The following is a 20,262-nucleotide window of genomic DNA, read 5'->3' as shown; positions in this document are numbered from 1 at the left end:
CTACAATAATTGTATAACAACACATAATTGGATATCATATTTGTAAATAATCCACTTTGATTTGCAAGTAAAAGGAGGATGCTGATTGAGTTAGTGTGATTGTCAGGACTTCACTGTTTTGCTTTGACTGCAGCTACTTTTTGCTGCCACTAGAAGCTGCTGCCCTAGGTGACCGCCTAGTCTTGCTTAATGGTTGGGCCGGCAATGAACACACATTAATGGACTTAGGACACACTGTTAATAAATGACCCTCTCAGTAAACTGCAGTACTTATTCGGTGCTTGATTCCTTTTCTAGACTGCTCATAGACTGCAGGCACCTACAGTTAGGTGTAGTTATGTGCTAAGCGTGATTCTATAAAGGATGCATATCCCTTATAGAATCACCCTAAATGCGTTAAATGTTCAGCGCTGATTTTTAGAGGCTACTTATAGAATTTGGCCCTCAATGTGTAATTAAAATCTGGAATTCATTGCTAGAGAATGTGGTAAAGGCAGTTAGCTTAGCAGGATTTAAAAAAGGTTTGGATAATTTCCTAAATGAAAAGGTCATAAGCCCTTAATAAGATGGACTTGCAAAAATCCACTGCTTATTTCTAAGATAAGCAGCATAAAATCTGTTTTACTGTTTTGGGATCTTGCCAGGTACTTGTGGCCTGAATTGGCCACTATTGGAAACAGGATACTGGGGTTGAAGGACCTTCAGTCTGTCCCAGTATGGCAACACTTATTTTCTTATGTAATTAAAATCAATTACTCCAAATTCATCAATGATTAGTTTTCATCAGTACACATCCCATGCAAATTGATTTCTCATTATTTTGACAATACTTTAACAATTCATTAGAAAGGATGCTTTAACTTAGTTATCATTCAACCCTTGAGGTTTAACCATGTTCAAGTAAAAAATCCATTTACATTCACATCTCAGTAATAAATTCAATTGATTTCTCTTTTTGCCTCTTGGGAGCACAATCAATATAGATATATTTAATGACCACCCTGAAATTTCTCAAAATGTGCATAGAGGATTATTATATTCCCTTCTAACTTATTCATGTGTCCCCCAGCTGTGATGAAGAAACACCTACTTTTACGACACGTACAAAAACATTGAGGGCAAGATGCACAAAAGTCCTCGTTAGAGCCGTTCCGTACCGAATTCCATAATGAATCGGTACAGAACAGCTATGCACGAAGGAAAGGGAATGCAAATGAGCTGCTCGTTGCAGCTCACTTGCATCCTCTAACCCTTTGTTAAAACCGTCGAATCAGCCCGTAAAGCATGCTCAGAGCAGCCAAGCATTATGCTGGCTGCTCTGCGCATGCCAAAAACATTAAAAAAACCAAAACCAAACACGTCCTTTATGGACGGCCTTGCCCCTCCCCGCCCCACCCGAGGTCGCCGCTGCTCCCCGCTCCCCCTGCATTAAATCGTGACTTTTTTAGGCAACCCCGTCCCCCCCTCCCTTCCTCCTTTTTAGAAAAAACAGCTCCCGCCATCCTCCGCCCCGTGCCCCGCCCCCACCACTCCCCCTGAGGTCATCGCCGCCGCTCCCCCCTCCACCGGGCCCCCCTCCGTCTAAAACTGGGCCCGTGCAGCGCCTCTCACCTCTGTGTGAAGGCGCTCCACGGGCAAGAACAGCTGATCGCCTCCTCTGACGTCCCTCCGTTCCTCCTGGGCCCGCCCTCGTGTGACGTAATTAACCTACATATGTTACTTACATCAGACGAGGGCGGGCCCAGGAGGAACGGAGGGACGTCGGAGGAGGCGATCAGCTGTTCTTGCCTGTGCAGCGCCTTCACACAGAGGTGAGAGGCACTGCACGGGCCCCGTTTCAGACGGAGGGGGGCCCGGTGGAGGGGGGCAGCAGCGGCGATGACCTCAGGGGAGGCGGCGGGGGTGCCATAGGTGGGGAATGGGCATGGAAGTAATATCCAGCTAGCGCATTCTAATTAGCGTGCATTGACTGGATTTAATAGACTTAGGGCACCCTAAGGGGCCCTATGCTAGGGCAGTGGCCATTTTTACGAAACTGGGTGAAAATTGGAAAAAATGAAATGGCCATGCAATAAGTTTGGGAAGGGGAAGGGAAGGGAAGGGAAATGGGACTTGATATACTGCCTTTCTGTGGTATTTTGCAACTAAATTCAAAGTAGTTTACATATATACAGGTACTTATTTTGTACCTGGGGCAATGGAGGGTTAAGTCACAAGGAGCTGCAGTGGGAATAGAACCCAGTTCCCCAGGATCAAAGTGTGCTGCACTAACCACTAGGCTACTCCTCCACTCTGGCCACATGGCAAGTTTGCACTTGTCGCGTGGCCATTTCAGAGAGAGCACGTACCACCGCCCATTGAGGTGGCGGTAAGGGCTCCCGCGCTAACCAATGGTAATTGGACAGCGCGCAGCACTACCCGATTACCACTGGGCAACCCCCTGCGGTAATATTTTTCCCTAATTACCGCTAGCACCAGAAATGGTGCACGCTAGGGGTGGAATTACTGCCGGCAACCGCGTTGGGCTGGCGGTAGTTCTGGATTGGCACACAGCAAGCTCACTGCCACACACCAACCCCTTAGTACAAGGTCCCCTTAATGCGGGAACACTTAAAGTCTCCTAAATAGGAGGTTGTAAGTGCTCCCACATTAACTTTTTGCAAGGCCCATGTGCTAATGGAAAAATTAGCTCAGGATCTGCAAAAAACAATTATTTAAAAAGTACTAAATACTACCACAGAAAATCTGGGTTTAACGCATGGGAAGGTCCTGCATTAAAATGCATTAATCCCAGATCTTAACGCGTTTTAGTAAAAGGGCCCCTAAACTAACAAGTATCTGGAATTCTGAAAATTCTGATCAATTTTCAAGGAGTTATTCTGAAAATAATGTTAGAAACAGAACTCGTTTTCTCATTTCATTCTAATTCTGATTTGTACAGTTCTTCACTTTTGTTCTATCTGTTCCCATTGGCTCAGTGTTCTGCCATTGTTTCTAGCCTGTCTTCTGGTTCAGGATTGCTCCAGTAGGAGCCCGACACCTGTACTCAACACTTTCCTGTGCTGGGTTCCTGGGGAAAGTTCCATTTTAAGGTATATGAAAATTCCACTGGCTGTGTTTGCTTAACAGTCTGCTGCACCATCATCACTCAGAACCTGGAAGAAGTGTAGGGAGCCCATCTTATGGATGCTGACTGCTAAGTACAGTTTGTGTCAGCACTATGAGCATTTTCAAACCTAATGAGCCAGCACTTCCTGGTGGCTGACTGTGATATTCTTGAGAGACATACTGTAGCAGGGGTGCCAACTAGCTACAGATTCGCCTGGCAGGGTTAATACAATCCAAGTTTTACCACATTGCATGCAGGAGCTTGTACTTTTGATTTCCAAACTGGATTCCCTAAGAAAAGCAAGACTGAACTAAGCATATTTATTACCACAGTCTGTGCAGCTTACAGTCAGGGTAGTTGCAGGCCTGCCGAGATAATGGGGGGGGGGGGGGGGGGGGGGGAGGACAGGGGTGCAAGATTCCCCAGGCCTGGTCTTGAAGGGGAGCCCGGCTGACCCAGTGGCTTGGGGGGCCTGGCCCCCTCCACTTTGGACTCAGGCCTGCCCAACTGCAGTACCTTGAATGGCTGGCAGGTGCCCCCCTTCATCCCTAAGGGCTATGGTAGTGATGTACAGTTGTGGGGAGTGGGTTTTGGGGGAGGGTTGGGGGGCTCAGCACCCAAGGTAAGGGAGCTATGCACCTGGGACCTTTTTCTGAAGTCCACTGCAGTGCCCCCTAGGGTGCCCGGTTGGTGTCCTGGCATGTCAGGGGGACCAGTGCACTACGAATGCTGACTCCTCCCACGAACAAATGGCTTGGATTTGGTCATTTTTGAGATGGGCGTCCTCGGTTTCCATTATCGCCGAAAACCGGGGACGACCATCTCTAAGGTCGACCTAAATTTCATGATTTGGGCATCCCCGGCCGTATTATCGAAACGAAAGATGGACGCCCATCTTGTTTTGATAATACAGGTTGCCCCGCCCCTTTACGGGGCCATCCTGCGAGGATGCCCTCATGAAAACTTGGGTGCTCCGTTCGATTATGCCCCTCTTAGAGTTTTTGCCCTGGGCCTGCTTTTGTCTTTCGGCGACCCTGGGTAGTTGCTGTGATGTTTTCTTAGTATGCTAGTTTGTGAAGCCTGAACTGTGAAACTTGGCATTTGATAGTCCTATCCTCAAAAACTGGGGTGGACCTCATTCAAAACTATAGTATTAAGAAACATAAATAAAACCTGCTCAGAACTACTGCAAAATAGGGTTGCTACTGGCAAGTGTCAAATGTCAAAGCTCAGGCTTCACTAACTAGCATACTAAGAAAACATGACAGTAACTACCCTAACTGTAAACCTGCACAGAATGTGGACATAAATATGCTTAGTTCAGTCTCAAGGCTAGGTTATGCTTTCCTGCTTTCTGAAATGCACTGAGACGTGCATGAGATCAGCAGCCAGGAAATGCTGCTTTCTGAGTTTTGATAACACTCACTGCGCTGATGTAGGGGTCCTTTTACTAAGCGGTAGTAAGCACTAATGCGTGCGTGCATCCTGCTCGCCAAAATGCACTTAGGCTCCCAGTAGTACTTCAGGCATCTGTGCATACTGGGGGCATGTTTGGGGGGGAGAAGAGTGGGCGTGCCCAGCGCTAATCAGTTAGTACAGCTACATTGCCGAACACTAACCAATTAGCACATGATGTGGAGCATCTGTTTACGCTTTCCAAAAATACTAGGACAAGGGGGCATGTGAGGAAGCTGCAGTGTGGTAAATTTAAAACGAATTGGAGGAAATTTTTCGTCACTCAACGCGTAGTTAAACTCTGGAATTCGCTGCCGGAAAAGATGGTTAAGGCGGTTAACTTAGCGGACTTCAAAAAAAGGGTTGGATGGCTTCCTGGAGGAAAAAGCGATAGAATGTTATTGAATGGACGAGAGAATACAGTATTTCTAGGATGGGCGGGACAAATTGCTTGTTCTTTTGGCCGCTGTCGGTGACAGGGTGTTGGTTCAGTGGACCCTTGTTCTGTCCCAGCATGGCGATGCTTATGTACTTATGATTAGTGCATGACCCCTTTCCACCTACTAAATAGGTGCCAGTAAGGGCTCATATGCTAATGGCCATGTGGTAATTTGGAAATTAGTACCAGGTCATTAATAGGAAAAATGGAAATGTGGCCATTTTATGACCACAATAAAAATAGCCTTGGTGCACGGGGAAACCCATGTGATAATAATAGTGTAGGCCACCTTTTAGCCCAGCTGAGTAAAAGGGCCTCATAGATTGTTAATGGTGGTTGTTAATGGAGAGATGGGCTCCTATTGCTCAATTAGTTTACTCGATAGAGAGGCTGATGCAGAAAGTCATGCGGTGGAACTGTGGGATGATGGCTGAGTGTACAGCTTCTACCATGAGACTAGAAAGAAAATATTTGTGTGGTGATCCAGTAAGCTAATGAGATGCAAATTCACTCATTTCGTAACATTCTCACCACTTCTGGCCTTCATATGCTAGAATGTCATGAGTTGACTATTGCAACATTGCTTACGCAGGTCTAGCCAAGTGTCAATTTATGTTCTGTGAAAAATTGCAAGAGGACCTTTATGAGACTGGGACTCTGGGCGACCAAATGGCAGATGACGTTTAATGTGAGCAAGTGCAAAGTGATGCATGTGGGAAAGAGGAATCTGAACTATAGCTACTTAATGCAAGGTTTCACATTAGGAGTCACCAACCAGGAAAGGGATCTAGGTGTCATCGATGATACGTTGAAACCCTCTGCTCAGTGTGCGGCAGCGACTAAGAAAGCAAATAAAATGTTATATTAGGAAAGGAATGGAAAACAAAAATGAGGACATTATAATGCTATTGTATTGCTCCATGGTCTGACTGCATCTCAAATATTATCTGCAATTCTGGTCTCCGCATTTCAAAAAAGTTATAGTGGAATTAGAAAAGGTACAGAGAAGGGCGACGAAAATGATAAAGGGGATGGAATGACTTCCCTATGAGGAAAGGTTAAAGCATCTAGGACTCTTCAGCTTGGAGAAAAGATGGCTGAGGGGAGATATGATAGAGGTCTATAAAATAATGAGTGAAGTAGAATGGGCAGATGTGAATCGCTTGGGGCACGCAATGAAGCTACAAAGTAGTAAATTTAAAATGAATTGGAGAAAATATTTCTTCACTCAACGTGTAATTAAACTCTGGAATTCGTTGCCAGAGAATGTAGTAAAAGCAGTTAGCTTAGCAGGGTGTAAATAAAGTTTGGATAGCTTCCTAAAAGAAAAGTCCACAAGCCATTATTAAAATTGACTTGGGGAAAATCCACTGCTTATTGTAACTGAATGTACACCACCTCAATAGCCTTCAGGCTTGCAGGTGTCCTATATTTTTAGGTAATTATTTTAGTGTTCCTGGAGGGAGCCCCAGAAAATAAATTAATAATGTTACAGTGGGATCCCTTGGTTTACAGTCTACTGTAGTAGCCACAAGGTTGCTCCTCTGACCTGCTTGCTGCTTTGCTCAGAATGGTCATAATACCTGCAGATGACATACAGCCTGGTTTTCCTTTCACTTTTCACTCTCAGGGGAGAGGAAGGGGGACAGCAACCACTGGGGGATTAAGAAGGGGGTCATGCCTTAATCCCTCCAGTGGTCAGCTGCTAAATCGGAGTATCACTGTGCAACTTGGACGTGACTGAAACAGGTCTAGATAAAAACACTCTTCTTTTTAGACATAGATGTTTCCTTCTGTTCGAAAATTGCTGTTGGACATCCAACTTTTGGGCCCTCCCTAGTCCCATCCAAAACATGTCCCCTTGCTATTTGGAAGAACTGCAGTTTGAAACGTCCAGATTCTGCTGTTCCAAAATCAGGATTGGGACGTTTTTAGCAAGTAGACTTTTTGGGGCATTTTGAGGTGTCCATCTGCTTTGAAAATGAGCACCTTACTTACACCTGTTTGAGAACAGGTGTACGTGTCAGCAGCTACAAGGTAGGTGCGATTTCTTCCACTTAGGCAGCATTAGACTGACACCTTCAATAAATGACTCAAACTCACTGCAAACAAGAATGTTCTGATGCCTAAGAGGATGGTGCAATGTATGGATAAACCAAAGAAAACAAAGTGGCTGGGCCACTCGGAATATGAAACAATTCTAGGTAACAGGGAGGTCAATTTTCAGAAACCATTAACCCAAGGAAATAATTATTTCTCTGGATAAATTGCCTAATTGAAAATTGCACAGGGATAAAAAAAATGCATACATTTTTAGACTCACAAAAATTAGGCATTTTTGGAGGTTTGTTAAGGTTGGAGAAGGAAAATATTGCAGGCAGATTACATTTTAAAATCTATGTGTGTTTTTCTTAAGGGAAAAATACCTGAAGATAAAGCAGGTGCAAATCTGTGTAGGAACTTTCCTTGGGGAAATTTTCAAAGGAAAGTACCCATGTTTTATTTTTTTAACCTTTGAGAGCTAGTGACATTATCTGTGGCATCTATACAGATATTATTAAAAATTGCTCCCTGCAAATCTCAGAATAGTTTTTTTTTAGCTGTACACCTAGGTGACAAATATATACTTTTCTCTGTGTGGACTCTGCCAGATTTTCAAAGAGAAAGCAGGCATATCCTTCCACTTTGAAAAATATCTATGGAAAACTATGAGCTCACATGTATTCCTGATATCTGGGACATACAATTAATCTGGGTTAAATTATGCACCTACACTCTCAAGTATGTGTGGAATTGTAAATCCTGTCCTAACTCACTCTCAGGAGAACCCTCTCAAATAGCAGGTAAATTGTAGTTTGATAAAAGGCCAGAATTGATGGGATGTCTTTGCAGATTACCCTCCCTAATTGCTAAAAGGGCAATACTGTAAGTTTTGCACGACATAAAGGGGCATAATCGAATGGGGCACCCAAGTTTTCCTGAGGACGTCCTTGCAGGACGTCCCAGCGAAGGGGCGGAGAAACCCGTATTATCGAAACAAGATGGGCGGCCATCTTTCGTTTCGATAATATAGTCAGGGACGCCCAAATCTCAACATTTAGGTTGACCTTAGAGATGGTCATCCTTAGAGATGGTCGTCCCCGGTTTTTGGTGATAATAGAAATCGAGGACGCCCATCTCAGAAACTACCAAATCCAAGCCATTTGGTCATGGGAGTTGCCAGCATTCGTAGTGCACTGGTCGCCCTCACATGCCAGTACACCGACCAGGCACCCTAGGGGGCACTGCAGTGGACTTCACAAATTGCTCCCTTACCTTCGGTGCTGAGCCCCCCAACCCCCCCCCCCCCCAAAACCCACTACCCACAACTGTACAACACTACCATAGACCTAAGGGGTGAAGGGGGCACCTACATGTGGGTACAGTGGGTTTGTGGTGGGTTTTGAAGGGCTCACATTTACCACCACAAGTGTAAGAGGTAGGGGGGATGGGCCTGGGTCCGCCTGCCTGAAGTGCACTGCACCCACTAAAACTGCTCCAGGGACCCGCATGCTGCTGTCAGGCAGCTGGGTATGACATTTGAGGCTGGCATAGAGGCTGGCAAAAAATATTTTTAAAGTTTTTTTTTTTAGGGTGGGAGGGGGTTAGTGACCACTGGGGGAGTAAGGGGAGGTCATCCACAATTCCCTCCGGTGGTCATCTGGTCAGTTCGGGCACCTTTTTGAGGCTTAGTCGCAAGAAAAAATTGACCAAGTAAAGTCAGCTAAGTGCTCGTCAGGGACGCCCTTCTTTTTTCCATTATCGGCTGCCCATGTGTTAAGCACGCCCCAGTCCTGCCTTCACTATGCTTCCAACACGCCCCCGTGAACTTTGGTCGTCCCTGCGATGGAAAGCAGTTGGGGACACCCAAAATCGGCTTTTGATTATGCCGATTTGGGCGACCTTGGGAGAAGGACGCCCATCTCCCGATTTGTGCCGAAAGATGGGCGCCCTTCTCTTTCGAAAATGAGCCTGATCTACTAACGTGTGCCCATTTACGTCTGCCATTGACCTGACATAAGTGAGTACAGTTAATTTTAGTCATGCCAATGTGGGTTTACGCCAGTATTGTATAGCAGCATCTGTGAACACAGATGCAGGTATAGAATAGACATTCCCTGTGCAGCACTTTGGTACTTAACAGGAGGTGCTCAGTTAGAAAACTGCCCCTTACGTGTGTTTTTAGGGTTCTGATATTAGGCAAACAGTTCAAGTAATGCAAGTGGACTAGGTTAGACTAGAGCAGGAAGTCCCAACCCAGTTCTCAGGATGTATCCAGACGGGATCTCCACAATGAATATATATATTAGACAGATGTGCTTACAGTGGAGAAAGTACATGCAAATTCATTTCAAACATATTTATTTTGGCTGTCCTAAAAAACTGACAGACTGGGTAGGTCCAAAGGCCTGGGCTGAGAACCACTGGGCCAGAATATTTACTTAGCATCATCACATCTTTGTATAGTATAAAGCTTAATTTATGTTCACATAAAACCTAGGCTAGATCATGGTTTTGCTGCACAGCTGACTAATTTGAATATTTTAAAAGGAAACTATTGATCATGAATCAATAGATTTGTTAAGGTGGCACCTTGTTCCGGTGTTTCTGCTGTACTGCTTGTGCCTGCTTGCCAGGGACTTTTTCCATCCTCTTCCCATTGTGGGGTTTGGGGTGACACCCCAGGATCTCTTTCCTCTGAAATATTCACTGCTCCGGTTCCACTGCTCTTGGATAGGTCCATCTTTGAGAAATACATGTGCTGAAGGTATTCCTGCATCGAGCACTTCGAGAGAGAGCCTGTCGCTTCCTCATACTCTTTCTCAAGATTCTTCACATTTTCTTCACTGAGTAAAAGAACTAGAGGCTTGGGTTCTGGTGGAATGTGGTCCTGGGAAGAGGAGGGGTTTAATGAAGACTCGTTCTCACCATCCTGCCCATCTTTGCGATACGTGTCGGAGTGCATTATGTGGATGATAATGGTCAGGAGCCAATCACCGGGTCATTGTCCTGAGAAAAGAGAGAGAAGACCTCATAATCACATTATGCAGTGGATGCAGGAAAAAAGATTTCATATAGGGGAGAAGGGGTTTCATTTTGTTTAGGATGCAGTAAAGCCATTTCATGCATGCTGAGACAAAATTTTATCCAAGGCATATCTGTGGGTAAAACAGTGCTTTGCATGCAGAAATCGTCTTTTATAAATTTGCCTTCCCAGTGTGCAGGCAGAATGATGCACATGAAGGGCAATTCTGTAGCTGAGACATCCACATTTATATATGTGTTATGCACGTAAATGTTTAGTATTCTAATGCTTATGTGCCTATGTGCGCACATACCTGTGTAAATGCTAGCAGGAGGCCCAGGCCAAGGAGGTTTGGTGAACAGGAGATGCTGTGATATCACAAAGCTGAAGTTGGTCCACCAAAGGAGGTTTCCATTCTCCCCAATGCAGCCACCGCAATTTTGGTACACTCAAAACAATGTAATTGATAGGGTGACTGGCTTCAGTTCAAATAATGGACCAAGCATGCTCCTGCCATCTCCTGTTCATCAAACCTCCTTGGCCTAGGCTCTAACTCCCAGATTCTAGAAATGGCATCCAAATCTGGGTGCCAAAAATTGTGCATGATCCTGAGATCTGCGCACCAATAAATTAGTTAATGAGCTATTAACAATTGATAATTGGATGCTAACAATTATTGACATTAATTTTTGTGAGCTGATTTGTGAGCGGATATGGCTGCAAGCGATTCTGTAAGTATCTATGCCCCAATTCTCTAATGTAAAATAAAAGTGGGAGGGCGACCAAGGATGGCAAAGACTGATAAGATCTAATATAATAAAACGCACCGTGAACGTTCTAATGAGGACAACGTTCTGTGAAGCCCTGAAGCCCTGAAGCCATGCCCTGAAGCCATCTGACGTCACTGAAGCTGTAGGGTTCGTGGATTCGTGGTGTGAAGCCTCCCTTCAAGCCAGCCAGCCAGCCGTCTCTGCCCCGCCCTCGCGACAAAACAAACAAATCCGGAAGCGAAACGTCAGGGAAGGAGGCGGCGCTCCCGACGTCTAGCCTTCCCTTCGCTGTGTTCCGCCTTCAAAATAAGGCGGAACACAGCGAAGGGAAAGCTACACGTCGGGAGCGCCGCCTCCTTCCCTGACGCTTCGCTGCCGGAAACGCCACGGAGGTAAATTGAAAAAGAAGAAAAAAAAAAAACAAAACGATGCATGGATGCGAAGGGGGGACATGGATGCGAAGGGGGGGAGGAGAAGAGGGCGGGCCAGGCTGGGACATGGGATAGAGAGGAGCATGGATGCGAGGGGGGGGGGGTCATGGAAGGAGAGAGGGGACTTGCTGGAAAAGGATGAATGGAGGCGGCAGGGGACAGAGGAGCATGGATGGGCATGGATTGCGAGGGCAGGGCTCAGGGAGAGAGGGGAATTGCTGGAAATGGATGAATGGAGGGGGCAGGGGACAGAGGAGCATGGATTGGGAGGGCAGGACTCAGGGAGAGAGGGAAATTGCTGGCTAGGGATGAATAGAGGAGACAGATGGGCATGGATGGATATGGATTGCAGGGCAGGCCTCAGGGAGAGAGGGCAATTGCTGGATAGGGATGAATGGAGGGGCCAGGTGACAAAGGAGCATGGATGGGCATGGATTGGAAGGGCAGGACTCAGGGAGAGGGGAAATGCTGGATAGGGATGAATGGAGGGAACAGATGGGCATGGATGGATATGGATTGCAGGACAGGCCTCAGGCAGAGAGGGAAAATGCTGGATAGGGATGAATGGAGGGGGCAGGTGACAGAGAAACATGGATGGGCATGGATTGGGAGGGCAGGGCTCAGGGAGAGAGGGGAATTGCTGGAAAGGGATGAATGGAGGGGGCAGGGGACAGAGGAGCATGGATGGGCATTGATTGGGAGGGCAGGGCTCAGGGAGAGAGGGGAATTGCTGGAAAAGGATGAATGGAGGGGCCAGGGGACAGATGGCCATGGATTGGGAGGGCACGGCTCACACTCTCTCTCTGATATACAATGTCTTTCTGACTCTCACTCTCACACACTCTGTCTCACACTGTATCACATTCACTCTCTATGTGCCACACAGTCACTCACACACTCGCTTGGTCTCATACACTCACTCAAACAGAGAATCTGTGTCTCACACACACTCTCTCTCTCGCCCACACACACACACTCTCTCTCACACTGTGTCTCACATACACACTTGCACACACTCTCATTCTCACACACACACTCTCTCACAAACACACTCACACCCAGACTCACTCTCTCTCACACACACTCACACTTTCACTCTGACTCTCAAACAGTCACTCTCACATACACTCTCCCAAACATACACACTCCGAGGAAAACCTTGCTAGCGCCCGTTTCATTTGTGTCAGAAACGGGCCTTTTTTACTAGTATATAATAAAAGAGAAATTTATTGAAGTACGAAGACTCAACACAACGTTGTGTTTCGGCCGTTAGGCCTGCATCAGGAGTCTATAACCAAATTTAAATGCATAAATTATAAAAAAACAATACACAAATAAATAACATACAATATTAGAATAGATAAAAAATGTGCATGTAAGGTATAACGAAATAAAAATCAATTATATTTTAATTCACTCAATAAACGAATATAGAAAATGAAAAATCGATGATAAAAAAATAATTTAAAAATAGTATTTAAGTTCAAACAATATCACATACATTTTTAACAGGGAATATATGTTTTAAAACAAGATAGCTAACTGTTTGTGTGCTGGGCTAAAATAGTTTTAAACTCAATAAAATCCGTCTAGCTTCCGTCGGCAGACTGAACGGAAGCATCTACTGACTGTGGTTCAACATGCAGCAGTGGGCGAAATGGAGGCCAACGTTGACCACGGTCAGAACACCAAGGAGCCTTGAAGAAAGATTTGTGCTTCGAGCTAAGTACCATCTCTTTAAATTAAGATGAGGAGTAAGTAGAAGACGATAATTATATTTCTTTCACTGTGGCTCTCAATATTAGACAAGAAGGGGCCAGCTACTAACACCGGGGGGGGGTGGGGGGGGGTGGGGGGGGGGGGGGGGGGGGGGGGGGGGGGGGGGGGGGGGTGGGGGGGGGGGGGGGGGGGGGGTTCGCCGATGGATGAAGAAGTCCTAGCCCATTTACCGCTTGATTTGTGGAAAAGGAGCTTCTTGAGGCATTTTCCCCGTAAACTCATATAAGTTCCTTGACATGCTTACTGTATGACCAGTTTCCTATATTTATATTAAGATCATTTAAAGATGAAGTATATCATATAGTAAAAACTATATAAATACTAGTAAAAGAGGCTCGTTTCAGAGCAAATGAAATGGGCGCTAGCAAGGTTTTCGTCGCCAACACCCCCCTCCCTCCCTGGCCAACCCCTTCATTGTTCTGCCATTGCTCCGCCCCAACGTCATGACGTTTGATGCGAGGGCGGGGCCCGGGGCAATTTCCCACCCCCCCCGCCTCCCTCCCTGCCAACCCCTTCGTTGTTCTGCCATTGCTCCGCCCTCGAGGGTGGGGCCCGGAGCGATTTTGGTGGCTTCACCACCACGAACCTTCGAACCTTTTTGAAGGAAGTCAGGGCTTGGCTTCACTGACGTCAGTGCCCTCAGAACGTTGAGGGTGAGTTTTATTATAGTAGATGTGGTGAAAACACATTTACTAAAAATGTCTTACAGAAAATAAAAGTAAACAAACCATGTCTAGAAAATGGAAAAATAAAATATTTATATCTCATTAAGATAGTAATGAATAGAAAAATGTGGAAAAAAAGTACACTGATAAGCTGGTGAAATATTCAAAAATAATATGTTGTGTTGAGAACGGCCGAAACACAACGTTGTGTCAAGTGACTCCTGATGCAGGCCTAATGGCCGAAACACAACGTTGTGTCGAGTCTTCATACTTCAATAAATTTCTCTTTTATTATACATCTTATCAGTCTTTGGCATCCTTGGTCGCCCTCCCACTTTTATTTTATGTTGTTTTCCGTGGGGAGTTTTGAGTTCTCTGCCTAGTGGCGGATTTTCTCATATACCAATGTGCAACCCACAAGGGGGTGTGGCTATGGGAGGGGCATGGATGGGTCAGGGTCATTCCAAAGAATTATGGGGTCCTTTTACCTAAATTCTAGTGTGCATAGTTCAAAAAGGGCAGGGAAATGGGTGTTTCATGGGCATTCCAAAATGTACACACCTAGTTATAGAATATGGCCTAGTGCACATAAGTCTAAGTGCAGAGATTTAGGTCACAATTTCACTGGCCTAAATGGATGCGTGTAGCTTTAGGCGCTAGGATATCAACTTAAGCGTATTCTATATACAGCTCCTAAATCTAAGCACCACTTATAGAATACCCACGTAAATTAAGTGCATATTTACAGAATAGCACATAAGTGGCATGATGGCATACACATGCATATATAGTTATTAAAAACTAGATATACCGCTTAACTTGTGCAGATCTCAGCGGTTTACAATTAAACTACGCATAAAACATCAAGAGAAAGGAATTACAAAATCAATAGGAAAGACTCTAATACATTCTCACAGACCAATCAATCGAGATAAAAAAGAATTTTATCAGAAATTTACCCACCCCCCTAAAGTGATATCTCAAAAGTAAGCCTATAAAAAAGTGTTTTCAACAAAGTTTTAACGTTTTCAAACTCCTCTCCGCCTATATCTTAAATCGCTTTGAATATCAGCTGGATGGTAACTATCTTGTCCTCTTGCTATATCAAGAATTTTTTGTCTTGGGATAAAATTATAATTTTTTTCAAAATTAACCCCCCCCTACACACGCACAGGATCACTTACTGCTACCTGTTTTGTAGGAAGGGCAACCGAGAGACAAAGCCAGGCCCGGGGCAAACATTTCCTGGGCCTGCGCGCTGCCCCCTCCTCTGGGCTCGCACGCTGTCCTCCTTCAGACCTGCGCGCCACCCCCCTCCAGGCCCTTGGAGGCCGGGCCCTGCGCTAACCAGTTAGTGTGCAGTAATATAGATCGATGCACAAACTGGATGGCACAGGAACACCTACTCTCTACCCTGTCATGCCACCTCAATAAAAAAAATAAGAATTTTTTTTAGCACTGTTAGCACACACAGATTTCGAAGTTGTCACAGGATGCTTGAGCGCCTAACTCAGCTTAGTAAAAGGGCCCCTGAATGCTTTTTGATGTTTCTTTTTCTACAAAGAATCTAATATAATAAAACGCACCGTGAACGTTCTGAAGACAACGTTCTGTGAAGCCGGAAGCCTAAGTTCTCAGGACAACGTTCTGTAAAGCCGGAAGTCTGAAGCCTTGAAGCCTTGAAGCCTGAAGCCTGAAGCCTTGAAGCCATCTGACGTCACTCCCAGGCTGAGGCTGAAGGGTTCGGGGATTCGTGGTGTGAAGCCTCCCTTCAAGCCAGCCAGCCAGCCGTCTCTGCCCCGCCCTCGCGACAAAACAAACAAATCCGGAAGCGAAACGTCAGGGAAGGAGGCGGCGCTCCCGACGTCTAGCCTTCCCTTCGCTGTGTTCCGCCTTCAAAACAAGGCGGAACACAGCGAAGGGAAAGCTAGACGTCGGGAGCGCCGCCTCCTTCCCTGACGCTTCGCTGCACGAACCGCCACGGAGGTAAAGTTAAAAAGAATTAAAAAAAAAAAAAAAGGGAGGCATGGATGCGAGGCATGGATGCGAAGGAGGGGGCATGGATGCGAAGGGGTGGGGGGGCATGGATGCGAAGGGGTGGGGGGGCATGGATGCGAGGCATGGATGCGAAGGGGGGGCATGGATGCGAAGGGGTGGGGGGGCATGGATGCGAGGGGGGGGCATGGATGCGAGGCATGGATGCGAAGGGGGGGGGGGGGAAAGAAGAGGGCGGGCCAGGCTGGGACATGGGAGAGAGCGTAGCATGGATGCGAGGGGGGGGGGTCATGGAAGGGCGAGAGGGGACTTGCTGGAAAAGGATGAATGGAGGCGGCAGGGGACAGAGGAGCATGGATTACAGAGCAGGCCTCAGGCAGAGAGGGGAAATGCTGGATAGGGAAAAATGGAGGGGCCAGGTGACAGAGGAGCATGGATGGGCATGGATTGGAAGGGCAGGACTCAGGGAGAGGGGAATTGCTGGATAGGGATGAATGGAGGGGACAGATGGGCATGGATGGATATGGATTGCAGAGCAGGCCTCAGGCAGAGAGGGGAAATGCTGGATAGGGAAAAATGGAGGGGCCAGTTGACAGAGGAGCATGGATGGGCATGGATTGGAAGGGCAGGACTCAGGGAGAGGGGAATTGCTGCATAGGGATGAATGGAGGGGACAGATGGGCATGGATGGATATGGATTGCAGAGCAGGCCTCAGGCAGAGAGGGGAAATGCTGGATAGGGAAAAATGGAGGGGCCAGTTGACAGAGGAGCATGGATGGGCATGGATTGGAAGGGCAGGACTCAGGGAGAGGGGAATTGCTGCATAGGGATGAATGGAGGGGACAGATGGGCATGGATGGATATGGATTGCAGGGCAGGCCTCAGGCAGAGAGGGGGAAATGCTGGATAGGGAAAAATGGAGGGGCCAGGTGACAGAGGAGCATGGATGGGCATGGATTGGAAGGGCAGGACTCAGGGAGAGGGGAATTGCTGCATAGGGATGAATGGAGGGACAGATGGGCATGGATGGATATGGATTGCAGGGCAGGCCTCAAGCAGAGAGGGGAAATGCTGGATAGGGATGAATGGAGGGGGCAGGTGACAGACAAACATGGATGGCCATGGATTGGGAGGGCAGGGCTCAGGGACAGAGGGGAATTGCTGGAAAAGGATGAATGGAGGGGGCAGGGGACAGATGGCCATGGATTGGGAGGGCACGGCTCACACTCTCTCTCTCATATACAATGTCTTTCTCACTCTCACACACTCTGTCTCACATTGTATCACATTCACTCTCTATGTGCCACACAGTCACTCACACACTCGCTTGGTCTCATACACTCACTCAAACAGAGAATCTGTGTCTCACACACACTCTCTCTCTCGCCCACACACACACACTCTCACTCACACTGTGTCTCACATACACACTTGCACACACTCTCATTCTCACACACACACTCTCTCACAAACACACTCACACCCAGACTCACGCTCTCTCTCACACAATCACACTTTCACTCCGACTCTCAAACAGTCACTCTCACATACACTCTCCCAAACATACACACTCCGAGGAAAACCTTGCTAGCGCCCGTTCATTTGTGTCAGAAACGGGCCTTTTTTACTAGTATTACAATATTTGAGTGGTAGTTTTTGTAATTCCTGGAGGAGGAAATGTTAACTACCTCTTTTGCTGAAGCAGTATTACATGTTTTAAGAGAGAATTAGTATGAACACATCCCTCTTTTTTTACATGCTTGTTAATATTTTTCCATTTATTTATTTATTGGGATTATTACTGTCCTTGAGCCCTTTTTATTAAACTGCACTAGTGATTCCCTCATGGTAAATACGACCAAGCTCTTTTGAAATGAATGGGCTGTGTCACATTTGCCGTGCCGGGAATCATTAGAGCGGTTTAGTAAAAGGGGCCCTTTATGACGGTGTACAGCAGATACAGTTTAACACAAAACTTACAATTTTGTTAACAGCATAACAATGGTAAAAATGATCAACTGTAAACATGAATACAATAAATAAGGTTAAACTTGAGAACAGCCAATTAAAACCTAATAACAGGATTACCATGAAACAGTATCAAAAATAAACCAGATGAGAAACAGGGAGTGAAGTCCACAAAAAGAACAGGAACCAAAATCTCCATTCTTTGTTTCTCATCTGGATTCTTTTCATCAGTGGAGGCTTTTCCTTCTTTGTTTGTGGACAGTATCAAAAATATACACATTTAACAGGATTGAAATTCAAATAACAGAGATATAATACAACTAGTAAAAAAGGCCCGTTTCTGACACAAATGAAACGGGCGCTAGCAAGGTTTTCCTCGGAGTGTGTATGTTTGGGAGAGTGTATGTGAGAGTGTCTGTTTGAGAGTCAGAGTGAAAGTGTGATTGTGTGAGAGAGAGCGTGAGTCTGGGTGTGAGTGTGTTTGTGAGAGAGTGTGTGTGTGAGAATGAGAGTGTGTGCGAGAATGAGAGTGTGTGCAAGTGTGTATGTGAGACACAGTGTGAGTGAGAGTGTGTGTGTGTGGGCGAGAGAGAGAGTGTGTGTGAGACACAGATTCTCTGTTTGAGTGAGTGTATGAGACCAAGCGAGTGTGTGAGTGACTGTGTGGCACATAGAGAGTGAATGTGATACAGTGTGAGACAGAGTGTGTGAGAGTGAGAGTCAGAAAGACATTGTATATGAGAGAGAGAGTGTGAGCCGTGCCCTCCCAATCCATGGCCATCTGTCCCCTGCCCCCTCCATTCATCCTTTTCCAGCAATTCCCCTCTGTCCCTGAGCCCTGCCCTTCCAATCCATGGCCATCCATGTTTTGTCTGTCACCTGCCCCCTCCATTCATCCCTATCCTGCATTTCCCCTCTCTGCCTGAGGCCTGCTCTGCAATCCATATCCATCCATGCCCATCTGTCCCCTCCATTCATCCCTATCCAGCAATTCCCCTCTCCCTGAGTCCTGCCCTTCCAATCCATGCCCATCCATGCTCATCTGTCACCTGGCCCCTCCATTTTTCCCTATCCAGCATTTCCCCTCTCTGCCTGAGGCCTGCTCTGCAATCCATATCCATCCATGCCCATCTGTCCCCTCCATTCATCCCTATCCAGCAATTCCCCTCTCCCTGAATCCTGCCCTTCCAATCCATGCCATCCATGCTCCTCTGTCACCTGGCCCCTCCATTTTTCCCTATCCAGCATTTTCCCTCTCTGCCTGAGGCCTGCTCTGCAATCCATATCCATCCATGCCCATCTGTCCCCTCCATTCATCCCTATCCAGCAATTCCCCTCTCCCTGAGTCCTGCCCTTCCAATCCATGCCCATCCATGCTCATCTGTCACCTGGCCCCTCCATTTTTCCCTATCCAGCATTTCCCCTCTCTGCCTGAGGCCTGCTCTGCAATCCATATCCATCCATGCCCATCTGTCCCCTCCATTCATCCCTATCCAGCAATTCCCCTCTCCCTGAGTCCTGCCCTTCCAATCCATGCCCATCCATGCTCCTCTGTCACCTGGTCCCTCCTTTTTTCCCTATCCAGCATTTCCCCCTCTCTGCCTGAGGCCTGCTCTGCAATCCATATCCATCCATGCCCATCTGTCCCCTCCATTCATCCCTATCCCGCAATTCCCCTCTCCCTGAGTCCTGCCCTTGCAATCCATGGCCATCCATGCTCATCTGTCACCTGTCCCCTCCATTTTTCCCTATCCAGCAATTTCCCTCTCTCCCTGAGTCCTGCCCTCCCAATCCATGCCCATCCATGCTCCTCTGTCCCCTGCCCGCCTCCATTCATCCTTTTCCAGCAAGTCCCCTCTCGTCCTTCCATGTTCCCTTCCCCCCCCTCGCATCCATGCTACGCTCTCTCCCATGTCCCAGCCTGGCCCGCCCTCTTCTCCCCCCCCTTCGCATCCTTGCCTCGCATCCATGCCTCCCCCCCCTTCGCATCCATGCATCCTTTTTTTTTTTTTTTATTCTTTTTAACTTTACCTCCGTGGCGGTTCGTGCAGCGAAGCGTCAGGGAAGGAGGCGGTGCTCCCGACGTCTAGCTTTCCCTTTGCTGTGTTCCGCCTTGTTTTGAAGGCGGAACACAGCGAAGGGAAGGGTAGACGTCGGGAGCGCCGCCTCCTTCCCTGACGTTTCGCTTCCGGATTTGTTTGTTTTGTCGCGAGGGCGGGGCAGAGACGGCAGGCTGAACCCTTCAGCCTCAGCCTGGGAGTGACGTCAGATGGCTTCAAGGCTTCAGGCTTCAAGGCTTCAGGCTTCCGGCTTCAAGTTTCCGACTTCACAGAACTCAGGCTTCCGGCTTCAAGTTTCCGGCTTCACAGAACGTGGCTTCAGAACGTTGAGGGTGCGTTTTATTATATTAGATGTCAGCATAATACTATTGAAACACTTAATAAACACACATTAGAATCTAATATAATAAAACGCACCCTCAACGTTCTGAAGCCACGTTCTGTGAAGCCCTGAAGCCGGAAGCCTGAAGCCTTGAAGCCTGAAGCCCTGAAGCCCTGAAGCCTTGAAGCCTTGAAGCCATCTGA

The 20,262-nt window shown here is 47.0% G+C and overlaps 1 protein-coding gene across 4 annotated transcripts in view; it reads right to left on the bottom strand.

Moving 5' to 3' along the window:
- The window catches only part of ERICH6B (glutamate rich 6B), a 124,855-nt gene extending 104,663 nt beyond the window's left edge, over positions 1-20,192 (bottom strand). Inside the window, exons 1-2 of one of the 4 annotated variants that reach the window (XM_030200510.1) lie at positions 20,155-20,192; positions 9,636-10,052 (exon numbers count right to left, since the gene is read on the bottom strand). In XM_030200510.1, coding sequence (XP_030056370.1) covers positions 9,636-10,008 — 373 coding nt within the window. In that variant the 5' untranslated portion in view covers positions 10,009-10,052; positions 20,155-20,192. Of the gene's footprint in view, positions 1-9,635; positions 10,053-14,903; positions 14,933-15,185; positions 15,271-15,299; positions 15,344-20,154 lie in introns of those variants that run through there. The other 3 variants (XM_030200509.1, XM_030200511.1, XM_030200512.1) reach the window with 3 other exon arrangements.
- Between the last annotated feature and the right edge of the window lie 70 nt (positions 20,193-20,262).

The sequence above is a fragment of the Microcaecilia unicolor genome, chromosome 4 (assembly GCF_901765095.1).
Source record: "Microcaecilia unicolor chromosome 4, aMicUni1.1, whole genome shotgun sequence".
Lineage (NCBI taxonomy): Eukaryota > Metazoa > Chordata > Amphibia > Gymnophiona > Siphonopidae > Microcaecilia > Microcaecilia unicolor.
The sequence above is the reverse complement of the archived record's forward strand: the minus strand, read 5'-3'. Positions and strand labels throughout refer to the sequence as shown.